The sequence below is a fragment of the Anarrhichthys ocellatus genome, unplaced genomic scaffold (assembly GCF_004355925.1).
Source record: "Anarrhichthys ocellatus isolate YVR2014 unplaced genomic scaffold, GSC_Weel_1.0 scaffold63, whole genome shotgun sequence".
Lineage (NCBI taxonomy): Eukaryota > Metazoa > Chordata > Actinopteri > Perciformes > Anarhichadidae > Anarrhichthys > Anarrhichthys ocellatus.
This window is the reverse complement of record NW_022280093.1, coordinates 2,071,081-2,093,678: the sequence shown is the minus strand read 5'-3', so window position 1 is coordinate 2,093,678 and position 22,598 is coordinate 2,071,081. Positions and strand designations below refer to the sequence as shown.

The window sequence follows — 22,598 nt, the reverse complement described above, 5'->3', positions numbered from 1 at the left end:
AAAAAGTATTATGACCCGTTCGGTACAGCAAAACTTATTTTTGAATTGTAGTGCGTACAGATATTTATAGTTCTATTGCAATGCATTATGAAGTAATTGGGTGCCTGGACACAGCAGCAGAATAGGGGCCTGGTTCATCCTTCGAGGCTGTGACTAGAGTGGTTTGGAGAACAGCAGTGGAAAAGTTCAGAGCCATGATGACAGAGCAATAAGCATATGGGTTTGGACCATTTCATCAGGGTCATTAAAGTTCACTGTCACCAAGTCTGCTCTGGCTGCACAGAAATTTTAGAAGGCCGATTTATTCTGGAAGCCTTTATAGCCAAGTAGTGAGCAAATACTGGTGAGATGCTTTCCTGATCAGTCAACATAATTGCAGGCATACAAAATATTAATGTAATGCATGTTTTATTGAACATATCTGCTCGCCAGCAGCTTAATAGATCGCCATCTATTAAGCTGCTGGTGGGTCTTTGGTCCAGACTGAAATATCTCAACAACTAATTTGCTAATTAGCAAATGTTAGCATGCTAACAGACTGGAAGCGGACCGCTAAACAACCCTCAAATTATCTGCTAAATAGGCCAATTATGTGCTAAACATTAGCATGCTAGCATTATGAGCATGTTAGCATGATGATGTTAACATTTAGCTCAAAGCACTGCTGTACAGCTTCAAAGAGCTTCCAGCTCAGCTGTAGATGCTTAGTCTTGTTTAAATACTAATGTGGTTCCCAGTGTGTGTATGGTTCTTTTTATTAAGGATGACATAAAGACACAGTGTCCCGACTGTATAGTACACTGTTTCAGTACAAGTTGACACTTCCCAATGTTTCCTGGAATCAAATTGAAAACCAGTTTAAATACAAATATAAAAAACGCAAAAGAAGACAAGTAAATGTGAGCTTTCAAGGGAAATGAATAAAGTAAAAAAATAACATGTAAGACGTTTGGAAGAGCATAACCTAAAGATCATGTGTTCAAACCAGTAAATTCTTCTTCTCTTCTCTCCCAGACTATGCAGTTCCAGGGTCGGTTGAAGTTCCTCCACGGTCAGAAAAAGAAGTCAGCCTCCGGGGCTCTGATGCCTCCCCAGCTGGCTTTATTCTGCATAGGTGTACCCCTTCTACTGCCCTCCATCACTGAGATGAAAATGAAGAACATGTTAATGCGGGGAAAGAACAAGGGAGGAGGTGGAGGGATGATCTCCTCACTGGAGCATGGGTGAGAGAACCCGTACAGTCCATGAGCGTCATCCTTGCAACGTTAACCAAAGTTAAAGGAATGATGTATATTCACACTGTCTTAGTGTAAAGCCACTGATTGTTTTAATGGGGGCGCTATACTGTAATTAAAGTTCAAGCTTTTTAACACAAACTTGATATCTCAGACACCTTTGGTCCTTTGATGCCTCTAGAGATTACACTGATTTGCCTGATGGGGGCGCTAGAAGTAAAGGTCAAAACTATAAACATTAAAAGGCCACATCCGCTACATCGGAACTGCCCTCATAATTCATAAGGGCCAATATGTTTACTTTGCTAAATATGTAAAATCATACTTCGTGACTACCTTGAGTAAGATCCACGAGGCAGCGGTACACAAACATATTCAAACACTGTAACAGTGTTAGAGTGATGGAAAATGGGCATCAGCCCTCGTGTATTATTCATTCTTTAAATCATTTTCAAGATATACCAGCGTATTGCCCAGAAACAGCTTTATGAACACAGACATAAGCCCTTTCCTCGCCCAGCAGGCTCCGACACCAAACCATACGAGTGCTGGATGCCTTACCTGTGGCCAATTAGGAGCAAATACATGTCCCAGCTTGGATGAGGCCCTCTGCGCTTCATGCATCATTAACAACTTTGGGAGGCAGAGAGGCCAAGAGTTGAGCTGTAGTCAGGGAGCAGAGCCCCACCACCCCCTCTGCTGTTCATTCCTTCTAAGCATCATCCAGGTTTCTTGAAAAACATACCAATTACTTATAAGTGGACGGCATGTTGGCTGGTTGGATCACAAGGAGCTCATTGGGTTGGGTCTTCAGTATGAGAACACAGTGCCATGTTCAAAATACATGGCAGCTGGGAAACACTTGAAAATGTGTATATTTACATAATGTTTTTAAAAAGACAATGTGTGCTGCCTGGGTCCAAAGAGGTAATACTACTCCAAAGCCTTATCTTATCAATATAGTGTTATGTGATCCAGTCGGCCCTTTTCACAGTAATCATTTTGACATGTAATTGCAGGGTGAACACAGGTGTTTTTAATCAATTATGGCCCTGTTCCATTTAGGTGGGCCAGGGCCCTGGTACTGTGCATGCTGGCTCACTGGAATGGCTGTGGCACACTAAATGGAATGAGGGCATAATTATTTTTGATCAATTACACCTGTGTTTACCCTGCTGCGCCGTGTCTGAAAAGCTCCTGTTGAGAAAGAGCAGAGAGCAGCAAAAGACAGTCAGAGTGGGGATTCACAGAAGAAAACAACTTGTTTTAAAATCAAGTTTTTGCCATTATAATCAGAAGTTTGAAATGGCCATTTTTCATAACAAGGAAAATAGTATTTCCAATATGTAGTGATCAAAATGCATTGATGACCTCAGCAAAAGGTTTGGCCACGTTGCTGAAAAATGTAGATTTGAAACATTCTTCTTCTACAATAATCAGCAGACAGCACGACAAATGGCCAACATTAGCTGACACCACTGGTGGATTTCTCATCGCTAACAAAGTTAAACACTTGAAATATGTGTTTGTAAGATTAGAAATGTTTTTCGGTTTTTTTCACTGAATGTTTTAAGAGGAAATGAAGATGCGTTGTCCTGCCAATTAACTTGGATTGCGGGCCATCATTGATCTTTGGGCTATGGATGTTGACTCTGTTCTCAATTTTCAGATGAGATGAATCCTGGAAAAAATGAGTCACTTTTGGAATGATTCTCTCGTGAACTTAAGTGAACCAAATCTAGATATTTGGGCTTTGAGTCACTCATCAATCAGTAGAATAAACAATCAGTTTGTGGACAATCCCAAATGGATTTCGGGGCGGATCAATGATATTTCAAGAGACCACCTCTTCTTGAATGTCCTCAAGGACTACAGAAACATTGTATAATCTATTGTTTTGTCATCTTGTTTTGTGACTAATGATATCCTTCTTCCATCCCTCTCTCCTCCCCACCCCTCTTTTCATGCCTCTCCTCTCCCTCACAGTGAGCGAGGGGAACAGCTCCGGAGGCATTCCTTCGGTGGAGGAATGGGCGACATAACAGACCCCGTCCTCCTCTCCTGTCCCACTCCTGGCGCAACCCAGCGGGGTCACCACACTCCCTGGACCCCGCTCTCCAAAGACAACCTCAAGTACCGCCCTGAGGGTTACTACAACCAGGAGGAGCCCCTCAACTACTGCAAGTCCACCATGGCGTCCCATAAAGGTGTTAGCCCAGGCCTGGGCTGCGGCTGGCCCCTGCGGCCGAACTCCGGTCCCCTCAGAGCGGGCCAGGGTGTCGGCTACATCCCCTCTAACCGCATGAACAAGGCCGGCCAGTACGGGAAGCCATACCGCCTTTCCCCTAACTGCCACAGCGGCAGAGGCAGCGAGGTGTTTGTCTCTAAGCTCTACGGGAACGTCCAGATCCCCACAGACCCGGATGCCTACTGCGTGGACCTGGTGAAGAACGAGAACGGCTACGGGGAATGCTACGATGGCCACCTGATGCCCGAGATGCAGCCCATCAAGGTGGAGCACGACTCGGACTCTGAGAACGGCTGCGATGCCTACGGGCGACCCTGGGCGTGCCGCGACCCAGAGGCCATCGACCGCCGCTACGGCAACGAGGTATACGACCAGAGCTCAGGCCTCCATCTCAAATCAGAGGCGGAATATTATGATCCGCAGTACTCGCCCTGCCAGCGAGGGAAAGCAGGAATCAGCCCACCGTACAACAACGGCAACTATCAGAACTATGCAGTCAACAATGGCGGGAATGGCGGGAACGGACGTCTGTTGAAATGTGACAAAGACTTGGGCAATCACAACGACAACAGCCAGTTTAGTCCTCAGAGACTCTCTCACTCTGACTCTCTATGCAGCAACCAATCTGTCAACCTCATGGACTCACACGTCTATCCACAGGACCCTCACAAGGCCTATATACACCCGGACTACAACAAGCATGGCACTTACGAGTTCAAAGGTCACGGCCTGGTCCATTCCATCAAGCGGGAGCCCATGGACTCCCCACCATGGTCTGAGAATGCTCGCAACATAAGCCAGTCCATGATGGTTGGTCCGAGGAACATTATGCCATGTGTTATGAGCACGGGTCACCACAAGTCCAGTCCCTACATTTATTTGCCATAAGAGTGATTGGAGCAAACACAGCAGATCATTTCTCTCTCACACACACACACACACACACACTCTCAAACAATCAGTGTGCATTAAAGTACTTTGTATTGCGCCAAATGCACCAGCATTACAAAAGGATTCCCAGGACGTTAACATTTAAACGACTTCTTCTTCAGTCCGATGAAGAGGTCACAAACAAGGCTCAGGTTCTAGTGTTCGTGTTGTGACAATCAAAAATAATACCTTGAATCCAGTTTGTGGATCGGCGATTTAGTTTTTAAGGGATACATTTTGTAGTTGGTTCCTAGCACTTTTGGATTTAGTGAGACAATTTATGTCTAGAGACACAATTTCATTTTGGTTTTATGTGTTGTGCACACCTGGCTTTTGTGGAAGGAAAAAAGATTTTGCTGTAAAAAGAGACTTTCTTTTTAAAACGTTGTACACAGGAGATGACTTTACACCTACTGCTGGGCTTATCAAAGGAGATGGCACACAGTCAGTGATGACAACTTAAAGGATGATCTGCTTTGATGGTGGTTCTGCATGTTTTAGTGCTTTGACTATAAATTGCCTATCTTTCTCATCAATGCCCCCAGTGATGTTTGAATGGAATCTAGTGGTTTCTATGCATTTTAGACTTGTATTAAATCAACTTTCAGAGACTTGAAACTTAATCAATTGCAGTAAAGAAAAACGTTTGGTCCCTCCTCATTCATGCATTCCTGTAGCTACAGAAAAGCTGTTTTTTTTTAATGCATGACACAACCAAATTGACATCCTATTCACAACTACTTTGTTTACTCAAGATTTATGACCTGAATTTGATTTTCCAAGATCATAGCGTACAATGCAGTGCTTTTGTCAGAGCGCCCATTAATCCACCACAAAGGACAGTTTAACAACAACAAAAAGGTTTCTCGTTGCAAATGCAGAAACCTTTGGAAAACGTTTTAGTTCATAGACGGAAACATGTAAAACTATTGGCCAAAGCTTTAAGTATATTCACTACATCTGTTTATTAAACTAGAAACTGAATACATGAGGGGGCGGATGAAGCACCACCACCTGTGGTTCAAGCATGCGCTCCTTGGCTCTGAGATAAAAGATCACACTTGAATTGCCCTTTAAGTTGCAGGACCTAAGATGAACTTGGACCTAAGAAAGATGGTCTGCTTAAATTACCATATAATTACTCAGTTTGAAGGTTTGTTTGGACGAGGTAGAAGTGTTTGAACTGAAGGAAAAGAGTCTTTTGTTAATAGGTTCGAGGTTGATTATTCTTCCAACACGCACAATCATTTTTATCATATTAAGTCATGCAACCTGTCGAGCATACAAATAATGAATTTATTTATGTCATTTTATGTCAAAGCTAATGTTGTACAGTTTGGTTTAGTGTTCATGGCAAGCTCAGCATTTCAACTCAATACAGCCTGTCTCACTGCAGACACGACATGTTTTCTTTTGAAATGAATATACACTTTTCATGTCGTCGTTTGAGTCCGAAAACATCCGACCTTTTCGTCACAATCAATGTTTTTGCACAAGATGAATTTAAAAAGCACCAAATTGATTCGCTGTTAGTCTCAGTTCTGTGGAGCTACTGTTGTAGTTTCGAAATTGCACTACTGGGAGTAGTTCAGTTGAAGTTCAGCCTACCCAGACAGGTTTTTGAGTCAACACGCACAACTGTACACGGTGTCACTGTTTTGACTTTGTCTTTTTCTCTCTGTGTGTGTTCATTTCAATAAATGTTTGATGATTCGTATTTATTGTAAGAGGCAAAAGCGTATAATTTAAAAAAAACTACAGTTTTGAAGGCTTTTCTGTTTCACTAAGGTAAATAAATATGCCTTTTTCTTTTCTTGCTATCTTTTTTGATAATTGTTATAAAAGTCATACTTGTCTCATGGAGGAGGTAGCTGCAAGGTAGTGAACACAGTGTACATATGCAATGTCTTCCAATGTTTCTACGTGTTTTTGCAAATGGGACTTATCTATTAAAAGACTTTTTCTTTATATGTAAACTCTGGGTGAAGTGTTGTTCTTTTGCCACGAGGCAGATTGAAAACAAGGCAACCAATTACTGCCAGCTTGGTGGGCGAGTAACATATCAACATGTCCCACATGATGGCATTCTGGACTTCCAAAAAAACAAATCCACAGTAATCGGATTACACATAACTAGTCACTTAGACCTTTTTAGAGAAGACATTTTCACTTGCCGCAGTAGGAAAAGCACAGGTGTAAATAATGAAATTAATGATGGCTTTGATTTTAGGTTATTGGTGTCGTGCATGCCACCTCACTCTCATTAGTGACACCTGTGCTTCTCCCGCTATCACAAGTCAAATGTCTGCTGTGAGAAAGGCCCGTGTGAATATTACACAGCTGTGAATGACAAGCATACTAATCTTTTAGGATTTGCAATAGATGAGTGAAAGCGAGCAGCAACATGGCTTTGTGCAAGAAACTCTGCAGAAGATGGTACAATGTTCCAAGGACTTTTTCATAGTAGAAATATACATGATATTTCCTTAACAATGCCAAATGAAAACCATGGAGCTCAAATCAAGTAATGTTAAACAATCTTATGGTTTCCTGCTCTCATTAACGCTCTCCAGAATTAAAAATTCCCAAATTCTATGGTTCAGTTAACAGCCATATCTCTTTAGCAGCTTTTGAATTTTTCACGTACACCAAATGTGGTCTCATCCTTCAGATTTGTGTCTCTATTAATAATAAATACTCAGCAGAACAGGATACAGAGTATCTCTAGCCACATTGCCTGTATGATTAATGTGCTGTAAAGTTGGCATGACAGCTCCTTCACACGATCTGAGAAACTCAACACCAGTCTCTCACCACTGTCTAGGACGAGAGCTAGAGCCAGGGGAATGTTGGCATCCACGGAGAGGTATAGGGCAAGGACGGGAGCAGGGAGCAAGAAGAGGCAGAGATGTAGCCTAAAAGCTGTGGTTAAGTCTTGGTCCAGGGAATTCTATCCTACTAGGTAATTAATTGCGTTCACTTGGCACATCGGGTTTAAAATCGGCCCTGAACATTCACTGTCTACTTTATCCAGTGTTCCTCCCTCTGGACAGAGGAGCAGTTCATTTTTCAAATAAAAGTTGCATTGTAACAGAGAGAATCTGATCTTTCATCATTACATGCATTAAATACTGTAGATTATATTGGCTCTGAAAGCCCCCCAAAAAATCACTTATCAACACTAATGAAAATTACAGTTTCAGCTTGAAATACAACTATTTTCCTTTTCTAGAGCCAGTGACATCTGATTTGCTTATATTAGATGTAAATTGGGTGAATGGAAACTTCTAGGGTGATGCGGTTGCAGATAGTTGGACACAAAATAGAGGTTTCGGAATAAAGCAAATGGTGGGCGACCTATAATAACAACACTGGAACATGTAAAAGTATGCATTAATATGAGAAAAATAACTGAAATCACACCACATGAATAGCTACTGCAGTGTTCAGCACTATTTGGCATGGTGGCCACATTCACAACCTCAGGTTATATGACACTATGAATTTTTCTATTTTGCTTTAATGCAACTGTAACACCAGGAAACAAAATCACACATTCAATAATTGCTCTTTAAATGACCACAATTCAAGCTATTAGGTCAATATATTATATATTGACCTAACACCAAGAGAAATATGAAGATTACATTTTTTGTATTTAAATTGCGTGGGCACTTGGCCAGTTAGAGCCACAGAAACACAATCATGTGCATGTGTCATAGGCATGATCGGAAGTGAGAATCTTTACTAGTTTGCTCCGATGTGAAAGAACAGGAGTCTGCCACCGATTCCACAACTACCGTCGTCCCTCTCTCTAATCCCTCCCAGTAGCTCGTGTTTGTTTCTTCACAGTCAAGAGTATCGCTTAATAGGGAATCTCAGGATACACATGGATCAGTTAGTGTGGGGACGATTGTGAGTGTGTATGTGCATGTGTGCAAGAGTGTGTATTTGCATGCTTGTATGGGGAGTATAACCAGATAGCGACGTCCCAGGTTTGATTGCGAACAGACTACTAACTCATTTTTAAGAATAAGGCTTTTTGATTCCGTTTATTTTGTTATTTTTAACCTTCTTTAAAGGGAAGCAATAGAAAAAAACACAACCTGAGAAAAGATACCTGTCATAATATGTTTTGGATTTTAAAAGTGCTGTGAATAAAGATATTTAAAGATAGAGTGGAACTTCTGTGGTTAAAATAGCCTCTGCTAGATTTACAACAACAATGGAGTTGATGCAATTGCTAAAATTTCAAATGACCCTGCATCAAAAACCACAGAAGTCACTCATGTGCACAATATTAATAATGGATGGCCATGTTAGTCTAATGTATGTGTCCGGGGGTTGGAAGATAATTGCTATCGAAGCTAGTATTTCTCCATTTAAAACTACACTTCCCTTACAGTAAGTGTACACCTAACAAGGTTAATTCCTCTGGTTACCAGTATTTTGTTGATTCACTATGCAACAAGTTACACAATGGCCATATGCGTGTCAGTGTTGATGTTTTGTACACCCATGTAGCCCCGGACAGTACAGAACAGTACAGAAGAACTGTTCTCTTCCTCTTGGCTTAAAACATGCTCTATCCAATTAAGATAATACTTCCTCCTCCAGGTGCTGTCCTGAGACTGAACACTGTGTTCACTTGGGCTTTCACTTGAACAGGAACTTAACATGCATTTAATCTTAACAGTAACATTTTCTGGGTTTCCCTCAGCAAGTTTGTGTGTGCAGCAGGGCTTGTTGTGACAGGTTATGTGTAACTGCCTGAAAACAAATTAGTTTCATTACTTGGCAGTTGGCAAGGAGTGGGACAATATCGTACAGGAGGGATAGGAAGGGCTAAATGGTGTTAACATAAGTGTTTTTGATTCATACAGTAATAAACAAAAAATGGTCCATGGGCAGCATTGTAGAGTTTAATAGAAAAAAATAAGTTTTTGTTCAAGGAAGAACTACATGAGTACTTTTTTTGTTTTGCTCACCAGACATGCACCCACAATGTGGACGCTGAATATTCAAAGCTATAATGGTATACAAACCACTAAGTGCAATGTTAGACAGAGCCGAACAAGGAGGAAGCGTAGCGCTTTTCAAGCTCTATAACATGAATTACATATGCAATTGTGCCCCTCTGACATACACACAGTTTTCTTCACAAGTGAGTAACAACTAACTCACACAAAAACTGTGTGTAGTATCTCTCTCTCGCTTTCCCCCAAAGGAAGACTTTGCTTTTGTCTCACTGCAGTGAGACTGATGATGTGACAACAAGAGGGAGGGGGAGATGAGGCTGACTTTAAATGTTTAATATTCATCAGCATGCACGCAACACTCCATCACGCCATCACGCCACATGACACCTGTTCTGTACGGACGGGAAGGGGTGAGAATGACGAAGAAACCGAGACAGGGAGAGTGAGAGGTGGAGAGACAAAACCTAGAGGTGAGAAAAGAGAAGTTAGCTCGGGAAAAGGGGTGAAAACAATGCAGAGAGCACATCCAATCAAGAGAGGGGGGGAGACTGCTTTGGGCAACTGTAGTGTAGGCAAAGTGTTTGATGCTTGTTGACAGCTGTATCTGTGAGGGGGAGGGGGGTTGTGTGTGCAGACCAAGACCTATAATCCTATACCATGCAAGGTTGCGTGACCGTTCATACCCCACTCTTTGCTGCTCCACACACCATTTGCCCTAATTGATCACACACACTAATACACATAGGCAGATGCACCAATGCATACATAGACACAACAATGTCCACAGTTCCTCTCCCCATATCCCCCAGTGACAATGAGGAGAATCCTTGAGGGTATATCACAGACACGCATGTACATACATGCATGCACATTATCATGCATATACACACACCCTACTAAGCACATGGGAGACAGTCACGCAATCCCCCGCCCATAACCCCCACAACCTTGCCACTTCTTGCTTCCCGACTACAATTAGCTAATGAACAATAAACAGCACCTTGCCTTATTGCTTACTTTCTTTAGCTCTGTCAAAGCCTCTAACGCAGTAGTGCCCAACCTTTTTTTTGTCTGATCTATCCCCACAGCCCTGTCAGAAGAACTCAAGTACCGCTTTAAACCAGCCATCATGTTCCAAATGTATTGATTGAAATTAAGTTTAAACTGGATGTTATTTAACACAATTGAATCTGTTTTGCATTCGCACTACTACCAAACATTTACCCATTACTTTTAGCTAGGCTATTTATTCTGACAATTCATAACTTTATCAATAAGCCATATTTTGGGGGGTTTCCACCATTTCCAACACTTTAGGCTAACTATTGCAACTGTTTTTTCCGAGCGTAACTTTTGGCTGAATATTTAAACAGGTTATCCTACTTTTAGCTAACAATTTATATTATATTTCCTACCTTTAGCCATTTCAACAGTTTACCCTACTTTTAGCTAACAATTTGAACTACCCAAATGATCCTACGTTTAGCTGTCTATTTCAAACATATACCCATAACTTTTGACTATTGCAATCATTTATCCATCATGTGTAGCTAAGTATCAACCACCTATCCACTATACAGTACATTTACCTAACCATTTGAACTGTATATTCACGACTTTTAGCTATTCATTTGAATCATTATCCAGTATTTTGCTAACTGTTTCTGCACTGCTAGCTTGCTAACTACTTTTCAAGCAGCCTCAATCTCTACGTGTCCAGGTGTTACAGCTGATACAGACATTACGTATTACTGCAACAGGTTTGTAATTTTGACTTTGTCAAATAAATTGAGCTACTCTAAAATCTTTCCAACCCCCAGGGAACTGGAGAGGTACAAGTATCCCTGGTTGGGCATGACTGCTCTACAACAGAAACTCAGAGGAAAGCGAGTTGAAGAAGAAACAACATTCATATTTCCAGTCCTGGGGATTTAAAAATAAACTGCTGCATGTGAGTTTATTCGGTGGGATGCAGTGTAAAAATTAAATGGTTTATGTGCCCAGGGGCGACTAGCCAGTTGAAAGGTTACCGAGTGCATCCTGGTGATTCATAAACTAGATATGCAGGCCGCAGCTGACCGTGAGTCAGACACAAATGTACGCATGCACACAACACACAAGGAAAGCGTACACAGATACACAAAGTGCTTTACAGGAATGTCTCAGGAAAGCAACTAAATCAACCCTCTACTGTGTATGTCACATGCATCCACGAATACATGCTTTATTATCATTATGCACTCCCACATTCAATCCCACGGGGCAAGGCCAGCAAACATGATCTGAACCTACAGGACTAGCGAATGCTCCAATAACTCCCGGGTGAGATTAGGGGGAAGAGTACAGTGGGATTATGGAGCCACTGCCAGCACTGTCTGTTTTGCGGTTTGTTTATGCTCCAGTTGCCCGATTAATCTGCGAGGGTTACCAGAGGATAGACGTTTAAGCTGCCTCGTATGCTGGCGAATGCTTCTACCTACTGGTCACGACAGCACACTGCAACTGAGGAAGAGTCAAGTCTTTTTAAATCAGATCGCATGGCATGAGCTTTGAAGCCATGTAGAATATTTACATAGGAAGATGGAAGCGGCTGTTACAGGACAGCGTGATTCTGTCTCCGTATCTGGATTTGTTGATAATTACCGATCACAGTCTAGCCATTAGTAGTTTCACAACGCAACAAAATATTTAAAGAGAAAACATTCCCAATTCATTAGACTAATGAGCAGTATTTATCCCAGTCAGGTCACAAAAATGATATAGATTTACCTAGCTATACACAATGTGTCCATTTCTCCTTCTGGAATGAGAAAGTGCTTCCTATTCTCAAGATGGCAGTGACAATGGCAACCAGAAACCTCTGAAGGGTGTGTTAAGTATTTTGGTGCAGAGCTGTTTAACATGGTGGTTGTTAAATTGTGGAGGGGCTGTGTGTGTGTGTTCTCTGATCTGCGGTTGGTATTTTGCCCTTGCCAGCAAATGTAAAATATCTGCTTTGTCATGTGGCGTGGCCACAGGTGGAAGAACAGACTTCAACGTTTCACCCGAGAGAAAGCAGCACAGCAGCAGTGTTCTGCCCTATGTGAGTCATTGAGAGGATTTAAGTGGCCTACAGCGGCAAGCATGTAATCAATGGTTTTAACTATGAATGACTGAAATTAACCAGTGGATTTAGTCACTCAGAAAATAGCACTGTATGCATCCGTTCTGTCCTAACATGATTTAAGTTACAGGAAGTAGTTAAGTACCCGGGAGACTGAGAATTAACAAAAATATAGACTTTATTTTTGAGCATCCATAGTCCATCATCTTCAGTTAAAATGACTGGAATGTCACTCAACCTTCAGTCTCTGTGGAGTTTGAGTCGGTTTGTAATGGGCTACGATCTGAATCAAGATGGATGAGTTGATGATCAAGAAGAGTAATCCAGCCAGCCAGATTAACACGAAGGTGTTGTAGCCTTCAAACTCCAGGAAGTAGGCTGGGCCCAACCAGATACCCTGATGGTGGAGAGAAAATATAATAGCTTCTTCATACCAAAGACAATTTCAGTTACTTTGTTCAAAGCACTGCAAACCCAAAATACGATGAAGTAAATTACCTGTCCGGCAAACCAGAGGAGGAGCAGTCCCACTCCCTGTTTTAGTGACAGACTCAGGTGAGGGATGACCAGAGGGAGGAGACACAGGTACCACAGGAAGTACTATGAAAGGATGACAAACATATGGTCACACCTGAGCTCCTGACTGGAAAGGACCCGACCTCCCCCCCAAGGTGCAATCACTTTCACTCAATGACCTCAGACGTCATGTCTACGTGTGCGTCCTGTGAGTTCATTCACTTTAATGTTTTGATTTATCATATTATTGCATATCTGTTGTGATGTCGTCAGGTGGTTCTCTCGCTAAGAAATATGCCTTTGAAAATAAAAGTCAAGTCCAGTGTCATGACACTAAACTACAAAACTACAAACAAAAAGACAGTATCTCTTCTTAATTGGATCCTATTCCCCCCAAATAAGCATCCTTATTGTCTTTCTACGGCTCATCTCAATGCTGAAAATGCTTTAGGAATACAGAAGAGAGTGGGGAAAAAACTGGGTGAATATTGACTGTTTTGATGTACCTGTGAAGTGCAGACTTTGTTGAAAGAGACAAAGATGGCGGTGTGCAGGAAGCAGCAGAAGGCCAGGTCAGAGTGAAAGGCCCATGACGCTACCAACAGCAGGATGAGCTGAGGCAGGAATGCTGCCAGGCCGAGCCACTGGCTCCACCTGCTGTCTGCACCAACGAAAGAATGAGACCAGGCTTAGAAAGCTGCATCATCTCCTGCAAGTTTACGCTCCCAATCAAAGAGATGAAAGGAAAACTAATAAAAATAGCTCCAACTTTAAATCTGATTTAATAAACAACCACTTCATTGCTGCTGACCGTGTACTTCTGCACATTTAAACTCGATGCTGGTCTTTGTTCTGTAGTTCTGTCTGCAGCAAGGTGTCACGCTACGAGGCTATTAAGGGATGGAGCGGTGAATACCTGTGGTGAGGTAGAGCATATAGAAGTATGGAGAGAAGTTGTGTCTGATGTCCCTTCTGGTCAGATGGTACAAGTAGGTCTCATGAAGGAACTCCCATCCATACCTGACGGTTCAGGAAAGGATTATTAAGTGTATTTCTTCAGATAAGGGAGAATGTAGAGAGAATAATATTGAGTCGTATCAGAAATACTTAATGAGTAGCTTCTCACATGTAGTAGAAGAGGGCTGTAAGCAGACAGAAAACTCCTCCGGCCACACTTGCAAAGAGGAGCAGCTCCCGGTTGAGGAAGCTTCCCGTAAACCCGATGAACCTCCTCCACCCCTTTTGGTCCTTCTCTGGTCTGGTCTCTGGCGTGCGCAGGGACAGAGTGATGGGCAGAGCGTATGTAACGGGGTAAATCTTCATATGGACCGACAGACCATAGAGCACGGCTGCCCACGTCAGATGCCGGGCTAGAAGGAAAACAAGGTCAAAAGTATTAGCGCAGAAGCTGAGTATCTACATTACAAAACATTATTTTAAAGAGCTTAAAATGTCTTTTTGAAACTCAAAAGCTCCACACACACCATCCACACCCTTACAAAACATTATTTTAAAGAGCTTAAAATGTCTTTTTAAAACTCAAAAGCTCCACACACACCATCCACACCCTTACCTTCCATACAGAGTAATGTCCCCAGCACCAGAGCTGCCAGTATTGACTCAGCATTCCCTCGGCTGGACACTCCCATGGGCAGTGGGTTGAGTAGCCACAGAGAACAAACACGGCGCGCAGTCTGAACATAAATCCCCCCCCCCCCCCAAAAAACACAACTTAATCTGAACTGTGTATTTCCAGGAAGGCTACACACTGTTGTTTTACAGGACAAAACGAATGAGTACACAAATTGTTAAAAGTGCCTCAAAAACATACCTCAGAGCTCAGGCCTCTCAGACGGAGGATTCTGTAGATGAGCAGTCCTGACAGCACGTCACACGCAATGAAGAGGATCTTGCCAAACACCAGGCTGAGATAGATGTTCGGGGTGAGCAGCCAGGCTAGAAGAGGGGTGTAGCGGTAGGTTGATCTGTTGTACGGGGACTGACCCTGTGCACAGAAGCATGAGCAACAGAGTGTACTGAAAGCATCACAAGTACTCATCATATAGAATAGCACCAGTCCATGTTATTGGATCATTATTATTGAGGCATTAACATGCAATAAGCAGTACTTTATATTAGTAGACATATTCTGGGACCAAGCAGCTTCACAGAAGTTATTATACTGCTGTTACCTCAGTGATGAATCTTGCAGCATCTGTGAACACATGGTAGTCAATGTCAGTGTACTTCACCACCATAGTCCTGTCCTGGTAGTCTCCATAAGCGACCAGCGCCAGTCGTAAAGCGAAGGAAGCCGTGAAGAGGACATGCTTTCCCGTGAGCTTGGTTATTAGCCTCTCCATCACCAACCAAGCAGGGAAACCAGTTCAGCAGGCGGCTCCGGAAGCTAACTAAGCTAGTTTGTCGTCTTTCAGCCGGAATGGGTCAGCCAAAGTGTCCGTTTCCCTCATCTCATTATCCCCTACGACTTTTGGTTATACAGTCGTCATGTATTGTTAATAAGCGATTCGTTTTTGAATAATCGGACTTAAAACAATGACAACCAGGAAGTAAACCGGAAGTGCAGTTCCTAACTTTTTCCTCCTTGGCTTCTACTCGGGGCACAAACACACCGATGCATCAGCGCCACCTACTGGGCTGGAGTAAGATGCGTTTACTGGCACATATTATGTAGTCCCTTTGTGACAAACGACAAATCCCGTGTCTTCCTGTGTTATGTTTAACACACCATTACATGTCCCATTGCTCTATCACGCAGCATACATCTTGTTTTATCTGCTAGATAGAATTAAAACCTGTGTCCAGAACAGTAAACCTGCTTTGTTTCTTCTCATGTTTCTACATCTAAACACTTTCAGGTACACTCAATCCCATTAAAAAAGTTATTCCAAATGTTATTAGACCTTCATGATTGAATAGTGTAACAGCCCCAGTCTAGAGGGTTCATACAGTGTGGTTTTCTTTCAAGAACATGTTACTCTTTTGATCTCAGGGAAGACACGCCTGTAGGAATAGGACACTTAAAGAAGTTCCTATAGTATACTTAGTCTCCCTCATATATAATTGACCAAAGCATTACTACTGTCAGCGAGGGTTAAACATTAACAGTAAGATAAAGGCGTCTCATAGACAACCAGTGTAGTATTAACACACAAACCACAATGACTGATCAAACTGCAGGTTATCCATCTTACACAAGTGGCTGAACCAGATCTTAGAAAATGTCAATAAAATGATTTTCTTGTGACAAATTATTTTTAAACCACACACTTTTATTCTACATGTAAAAGCACAAGGATGCATAAACTAACATGGACTCAATGCCAGTTCAAACCTTCATGTAAGCTCTTGTTCTTTATAGTCTATATGTATTATATGCATGATGGTACAATTACAAATAACCACACTTTCCTTCACTACACCAATCATCTATCTGACAATGGGATTTATATTGTCACTTTATTCTCTTTGGTTGACTGAACATATAAATGCTGAAATTGCATGTTCGGTAGAACAAGTGCAGCAAATCTTGCAACACTCGTATATTCATATGGTGTATAAGTAAAGTTAACGTCTTGGCTGGAGGTAGAAAAAAGAGAAATTGTGATTAAGGCAAATTCTTTCAAAGGGTGTAAGGCTTAAGATAAGATACATTAGACTTTAATGGTAAAGATTAACTAAGGTAGGGTGTGAAGGTGCAGCAAATAGGGCCATACGTGCATTACAGACATAAAGTGAAGCAGATCCTACGGATGAGATTAAGTATTGCACACAGAGGTCAACAAGAAGCCACTCTCAGGAAATTTCAACACCACCGACTTTACTAGTCATTCTTAGTGTTGAGGAACTCAGGTTGTGATTAGCTATAGGGAACTCCAGGGTGGTAATTCTCAACATACTTCCAGTAATGCTTATATTGTATACTGTTACAATAGTAGATGTAATAGACACCCCCCCCCCCTCCTGTTGAGAAACACTGCTCTAAACGGCTCACTCAGGGGAGCAGTATCGGCCAGCAAAGAGAATGCTTGAGGAGGCGTTGTGTCGGATGAAGAAGACGAAGGGGTGGTCTGCGGTGAAGGATTGTGGCATGCAGCGCAGCATCATGACAGCAGCAGTGGCGGCAGCCGCCTCCGTTCCCTCCTCATTGACCTCCACGAAAGCCTTGTGGACGACCTTGGACAGCACCAGGTCGTTGCCGGGAGACATGCCTGTCACAGAAGAGAACGGAGACAGAATATTTTAACACAAGGTTGACACAAGGTCACGTGTCACCCTACACGACAGGAGCATGAGCACGTTGGCGGGAGCCAGTTCAGGTTTCACGTGTCTGTTCTTTTTAATTATTATGAATATATATCTGATGTGATCCAGGCACACGTCCTACCAGAGAAGTCACACATTGACACGTCGAAAGCGTCCAACATGCCCATGCTGGCCAGGACATTCTTCATGTCGTAGCTCTCCTCCATCTTGAACCGAGGCAGCCCCACCCGAATCTCAACTTCATCCATCATGTCTGGACGAGTCCACTCCACAAAGTTCTCATAGGTCAGCTCCTTCTCCAGCTAGGGGACGGACACACAATCAATTATTTGTTTATCTGCGTTTTGTGGATTTCTTTATGAGAGCAAGTGTGTGTGTGTGTGTCCCACCTTCTCCAGACCTGTTGTACCATCCTCCATCTGACTGGGTAAAAAGATGAGCATGCTGAGCTCCTTTCCTTTGTAAGGCATCTCTAGGATCTGTGCAACAGAGGGTTTCAGATATTACAGCAAATTCCTTTTACTGGTCTGACAACTACATGGTTCTTTGTTATGCATTAACAAGATAGTTTATGGGATTACATGCAACCAAAAAAAAAAAAAAACCTTGTTAGGATCACAATGGATGACAATCAAAACCTCATCCATTCTCCTTGGAATCGTTCACATTACATGGAAATCTCGTTAAATCCTGTTTAACCTCATTAACAAAGTTCATACACAATTAGTTCAGCTGTTGCCTGGTCAGTTAACAATTGTTTGATTGATCAACAAACTAGTTACCTGGCAGTTGGCTTCCGGGATGTAGGTGACGGGGAACTTAGATTTCAGGTACATCATCTTCACTGACTTGGTTTCTTTCTGACAATAAGCAGAAAAATACGCAAGCTTGAAGAGAAACTTAACACCAACAGAAATGTTGTACACATCGCCTGGTTGCAGTGACGTAAATGTGTACTTCACGGTGTGGTCAGTACATAGTGACATCCCTGCTGGGTGTGGTCAGAGGCGCAACAAACTTGGCAAAAATGATTGCTGGTTCTTTTCCACTGTTTCCATCACCTGCTGGTTAAAAATCACTGCACGCACTTGTAGCATTTTGTCCACAAGTTCAACGCAAGGTCACTTGTTATTACTCAGAGGAAAGTCAAACATCATCACATTTTTTACTCTGGTGAACCATTTGTCAATGTTGTACCATTACATAGGCGTGTCTAGTGACTCAAACTCTGCTTCATTAAAAAAAACACACATTCTCTTCCCTTCACCAAATGGAAGCATCATTTCTGGAGTGAAGCAACATACAGTATGATTAATGCGTAGCTGTTGGGAAACGCTCCCTCCAAGTCTTGACTAACTTCCAACACAAAAGTGTCAGACAAATGCCTTTTTATTAAGTGATCAAATTCCACCCTTTTTGTCTTTCCACCATTTCATTTGGTCAGGTTTCCTTCTTTCAATGAAGAATCAAAATCAACCTCCATGCAATACAGTTAAAATAAAAAAACATATTTACTGACTTCTGTCAATCAGTGTTAGCCAATGAAATGTGTTCATTGAGCAGTGTTACCTTGTTGAGTCTAAACTGAGCATCCTTGGTGGCACTCTCTTGAAACTGCTTGTTCCAGTTGCCTTTGAAGTAGATGGCATTGACCAGCACCAGCCTGGTGAGGCCGTCCACCACACCCTGGGCCAGCACGTCCTTAATTTTACCTGGTAATCAAAACAGACACGGACATGAAGCAATTTGCCAACTATTGCCATGTTTCCATGTATGCTGGCGTGTATGGCCCACCTTGTGTCTGCTCGAGCACCCATTTGTTGATGTTGAGCCTGGCCGCCTCTGAGCTGGTTACGAAGTCCACCGCCTCCAGCTCTGCGCTGTAGTGCTTCTTGGTTTTTCCCAAATAATCCTGAAATCATCAACGACACATTTACTGAGTCAGATCACCCAAATAAAATAATCTCTTTGCTTGACTTTACTTAGTTGTAGTAAAAGCCAGAGAAGTATTTCCACGGTTTTACTTGCTTGTATGCTGGCGCACTGTCCAGACCCTCATTCATCTTAAGCTTACAAAGCTTAAAGATTCTTATGTGTGCCTCTCATTCACTCCGGCCTAATATGTAAACTACACACACACCTCAACGAACTGGTAGGACTGCTCCCCGTACAGTCTGTTGGCAACACTGAGGGCATACGGAGCGTCAGCCTTGTTGAGCTCGCTCAGCAGTTGGGCAAAGCTAACGTGGACATCGTCCGGGCAATCCTGGGTTTTCAGGCACTGTGGAAAAAAGTAGACGAGTGTTACAGAGATGCACTGAGCACGTGACAGACCAGTCTGTTATAAACAGTATATTTGACGGGTTAGCTTGCCTATTAAGTGATGAGTTTGACAAGGTTTCCTCCATGCTATGCATCAGCAGTTTTGCATACATTACGTTGAGGGATGGCGGGCAGCAGTAGCTCACCTCAAATACTTCCTGATATATTTGCACCACAGAAAGATGAGTCCATAACGATCTACTGGTAGGAAATGGACTGCTTGGACCTTCTCATCACTTAATAGGTATGATACATATTTTTTGTACAGGGGTACTCCTTTAAGTTGAAGGCTTCCAGTGTTTCACTCTCACATTCTGTACATATTGCATCTGAGAACACCATAACCATTTACATGTCAATGCACAGCATCCCAACACGGACTGAATAATATGGCAGAAGGCAAAAAAAAGAAAGAAAACTGACATGAAAAAGAAAGAGGGACCACTTTAACACCTTTAACACAGACTTTAGAGAACCCATGGCAATGAAAAGCGTGGACGAGTCTTTCAGGAAACAGCCACGTGAAGACGCACGCCATCCCTCCACCGCGTTGTTATTTACAGGGTTATCTTCAAAAACGCATGACCAATCTTTTTATTCAGCTGGATTCAGTGCGGTGTGTATCCAAATCAGTAAGAACCTAAAACAGCCAATTTCATAGAAAGTCGTCATGACGTTTGTTAAATTTGGCGTTAACCACATCCAAGAAGGTTATACACAAGAATAAGGCATGTATACAAAAGGAAACAGCTTAATTTGTGTGTACACTATTTTCCTAATTTTTGTTGTAAGTGAGTCTAATCACACTGTGGTTTCCAGCAGCTGCAAGAGATTTTTAAAAAAGCACACCAGGAAGAAGCTATCAATAGAAAAGCCGGGACTACATTCCTGTGTATTATTTAATAATATGTGGTTTCAAGCCGTTGGACACACACACATACACACTAAAACAGCAGATTGGAGATCAGCAAGCAAAAGGGAGTGAAAACAAGCACAAAATTCTCTCCTGAACCACCGGCTCTTTGCCTCCGAGGATCCCCTCACCAGGTGACACCAGAGTGTTAGTGAAACGCCCCTCAGGGAGTTTATCATTCCTCCGCTGTTGGCTTTGTTACCATCTTCAGCAGATGCGCTGGCAGTTTGAACGGGGCCTGCTGCTGCATCTGCATCTGCTCTGCTCCTGCATGACGTGGCTTTTCTGCCTCGGTGAAGCAGAGAACCTACAGTAGGGGTGCAGTTGTGTTGACTGTTAGCTTAGACCCCATGTGTCTGGACGGGAAGTTAGAATACCCTCTTAGCAGTGATGTGTGGGTTGATTTGTATGCAGTACATTAACCTTATATTTGGAAGATAGATCAAAAATGATGCCAAGCCATACGGATCCTATTGTTTGTTCAGTAAAACACTTCTCTACAGTTTTAAACCCCTCTCACAGAGCACAAAGAAATGCAGAGATGATGATCGTAGCTGCATATTATATTGCAGGTACCAGTGTATGCGCGGTTCAAAATTGGATTGAATCATTACGTTAATGGTTGGCAGGAAGATAAATGACAAGTTCTTGCAATCTCGGATGATGTAATTGCACACACACACACACACACACACACACACACACACACACACACACGCTTCCACCTTCTGGAACAAACCCAGTCTTTATACAAAGGACACAAAAGGACAGAGCTCCTTGCTTTGCACAGTGAACTCTTTCACAAAAGGCTGTATTTACAACACTAACTTTGTGCCTGACCCTGTCGAGCAGCCTGGCAATAACCCTTCTGTCATCGCATCAGAAGACTAAATACTATTACCCCTCCTCACAATGAAGATCCTTCTGTAATCTTTGTCAATATTGTCATTTCAAGCGACTGGAAGAGATGTGGTGGATTTAGGGCGAAGCCCTGCCCCTCCCACATACTCACACCAGCCCAGAGTTATCTGGGTGTGTCTTTGCTTTAGCAATCCTTTAGAAAAATGTTGTTGTTTTCTTCTGCTGCTGCTGTTGCTTCTGCTGTACAGACTGCCACTGTGTGAGAGGTTTTTTTTGTCTTCCTCAAGGTGTTAAAGTACAAATCAGTCCATTATTCCACAAGTATGTTGCTATGCATAACTATTTTTATGTCTCATGAATAGACAAAAATTAAATTAAGGAAACTCAGTCTACAGCTGCTGTACCTACATTGTTCATGGGAGCATCAAAAGAGTAAAATCAGTCATTACTATTAATTGTCTGATTCGGAATAGTTGGGTTTATTTATTTAATTCATTCGAATTAATTATAGAGGACTGAAAATATTCTTCCAGCTGACATCCATTCAGCGACTCAACGTATGACACCCAGGCAAGCCAGACAAGTGTCTGCTGCACATAACATAATGGGAACTGATAAGGTGTACAGATTACTTTACCGATATCTTCTTTGCCCTTACACTTCAATATTGTGTTTCAGGTTCCCATAGTAACACAACAAAGAGCCCACCCCCCCCACCCCCCCATGAAGCCTGAACAGAACAGATCTTTATCATTTTTGCTGACGCTGAAAGAAACCAACCAGTGATTCATACTGAACAAGTGCCTACACATCTGCAGTACTGCACTCTGGCCTTCATTCCTACCAAATCTATCCCACCATCTTCATTGTTGCTTGAAATTGTCTCAGAGAGGCGCTGGGTTGACTCTCTGGGAGTTTTCAGAAGACGCAGCTCGTGGTGGTGTTTTGCCGGAGTGCATTTCACAGTGTGAAACCTGCATCCTATTGTCCACCACACGGACAAACCGAGGCTTCACAAAATCACGCCAAACCAGGTGCACCAACCCTCAAAGCCATTCATGTTAATCTTTTACTTTTCACAAGGCCAGTCGGTGTGTGTGTGTGTGTGTGTGTGTGTGTATACTGTACCTCTGACATCTGCGTGGCTGTGTTGCCTTTGGCCCCCAGCATCACCATAGCCAGGGCTGAAGAGATGCTGAAAGGG

The 22,598-nt window shown here is 42.5% G+C and overlaps 3 protein-coding genes across 8 annotated transcripts in view; 1 reads left to right on the top strand and 2 right to left on the bottom strand.

Moving 5' to 3' along the window:
• ahrra (aryl-hydrocarbon receptor repressor a) overlaps positions 1 to 6,363 on the top strand; it is a 55,840-nt gene extending 49,477 nt beyond the window's left edge. For all 5 annotated transcript variants that reach the window (XM_031872332.1, XM_031872331.1, XM_031872335.1 and 2 more), the window contains 2 exons: positions 1,015 to 1,223; positions 3,222 to 6,363. In XM_031872332.1, coding sequence (XP_031728192.1) covers positions 1,015 to 1,223; positions 3,222 to 4,371 — 1,359 coding nt within the window. In that variant the 3' untranslated portion in view covers positions 4,372 to 6,363. The remainder of the gene's footprint in view (positions 1 to 1,014; positions 1,224 to 3,221) is intronic.
• A 5,537-nt stretch (positions 6,364 to 11,900) lies between these two features.
• pigm (phosphatidylinositol glycan anchor biosynthesis, class M) lies at positions 11,901 to 15,581 on the bottom strand. Its single transcript, XM_031872386.1, has 8 exons — positions 15,204 to 15,581; positions 14,843 to 15,016; positions 14,585 to 14,705; positions 14,138 to 14,381; positions 13,928 to 14,031; positions 13,518 to 13,672; positions 12,994 to 13,095; positions 11,901 to 12,892 (listed from the first exon to the last, which is right to left on the bottom strand). The coding sequence occupies exons 1-8, from the start codon at positions 15,372 to 15,374 to the stop codon at positions 12,725 to 12,727; spliced, it is 1,239 nt and encodes a 412-aa protein (XP_031728246.1). The 5' UTR covers positions 15,375 to 15,581; the 3' UTR covers positions 11,901 to 12,724.
• Positions 15,582 to 16,283: 702 nt separating this feature from the next.
• The window catches only part of LOC116397179 (leukocyte elastase inhibitor-like), a 20,333-nt gene continuing 14,018 nt past the window's right edge, over positions 16,284 to 22,598 (bottom strand). The window contains exons 2-10 of one of the 2 annotated variants that reach the window (XM_031872401.1): positions 22,523 to 22,567; positions 20,736 to 20,840; positions 19,439 to 19,579; positions 19,093 to 19,210; positions 18,868 to 19,010; positions 18,081 to 18,158; positions 17,688 to 17,777; positions 17,420 to 17,600; positions 16,284 to 17,243 (exon numbers count right to left, since the gene is read on the bottom strand). In XM_031872401.1, the coding sequence (XP_031728261.1) occupies positions 17,023 to 17,243; positions 17,420 to 17,600; positions 17,688 to 17,777; positions 18,081 to 18,158; positions 18,868 to 19,010; positions 19,093 to 19,210; positions 19,439 to 19,579; positions 20,736 to 20,840; positions 22,523 to 22,567 (1,122 nt within the window). In that variant the 3' untranslated portion in view covers positions 16,284 to 17,022. The remainder of the gene's footprint in view (positions 17,244 to 17,419; positions 17,601 to 17,687; positions 17,778 to 18,080; positions 18,159 to 18,867; positions 19,011 to 19,092; positions 19,211 to 19,438; positions 19,580 to 20,735; positions 20,841 to 22,522; positions 22,568 to 22,598) is intronic. The other variant, XM_031872402.1, reaches the window with a different exon arrangement.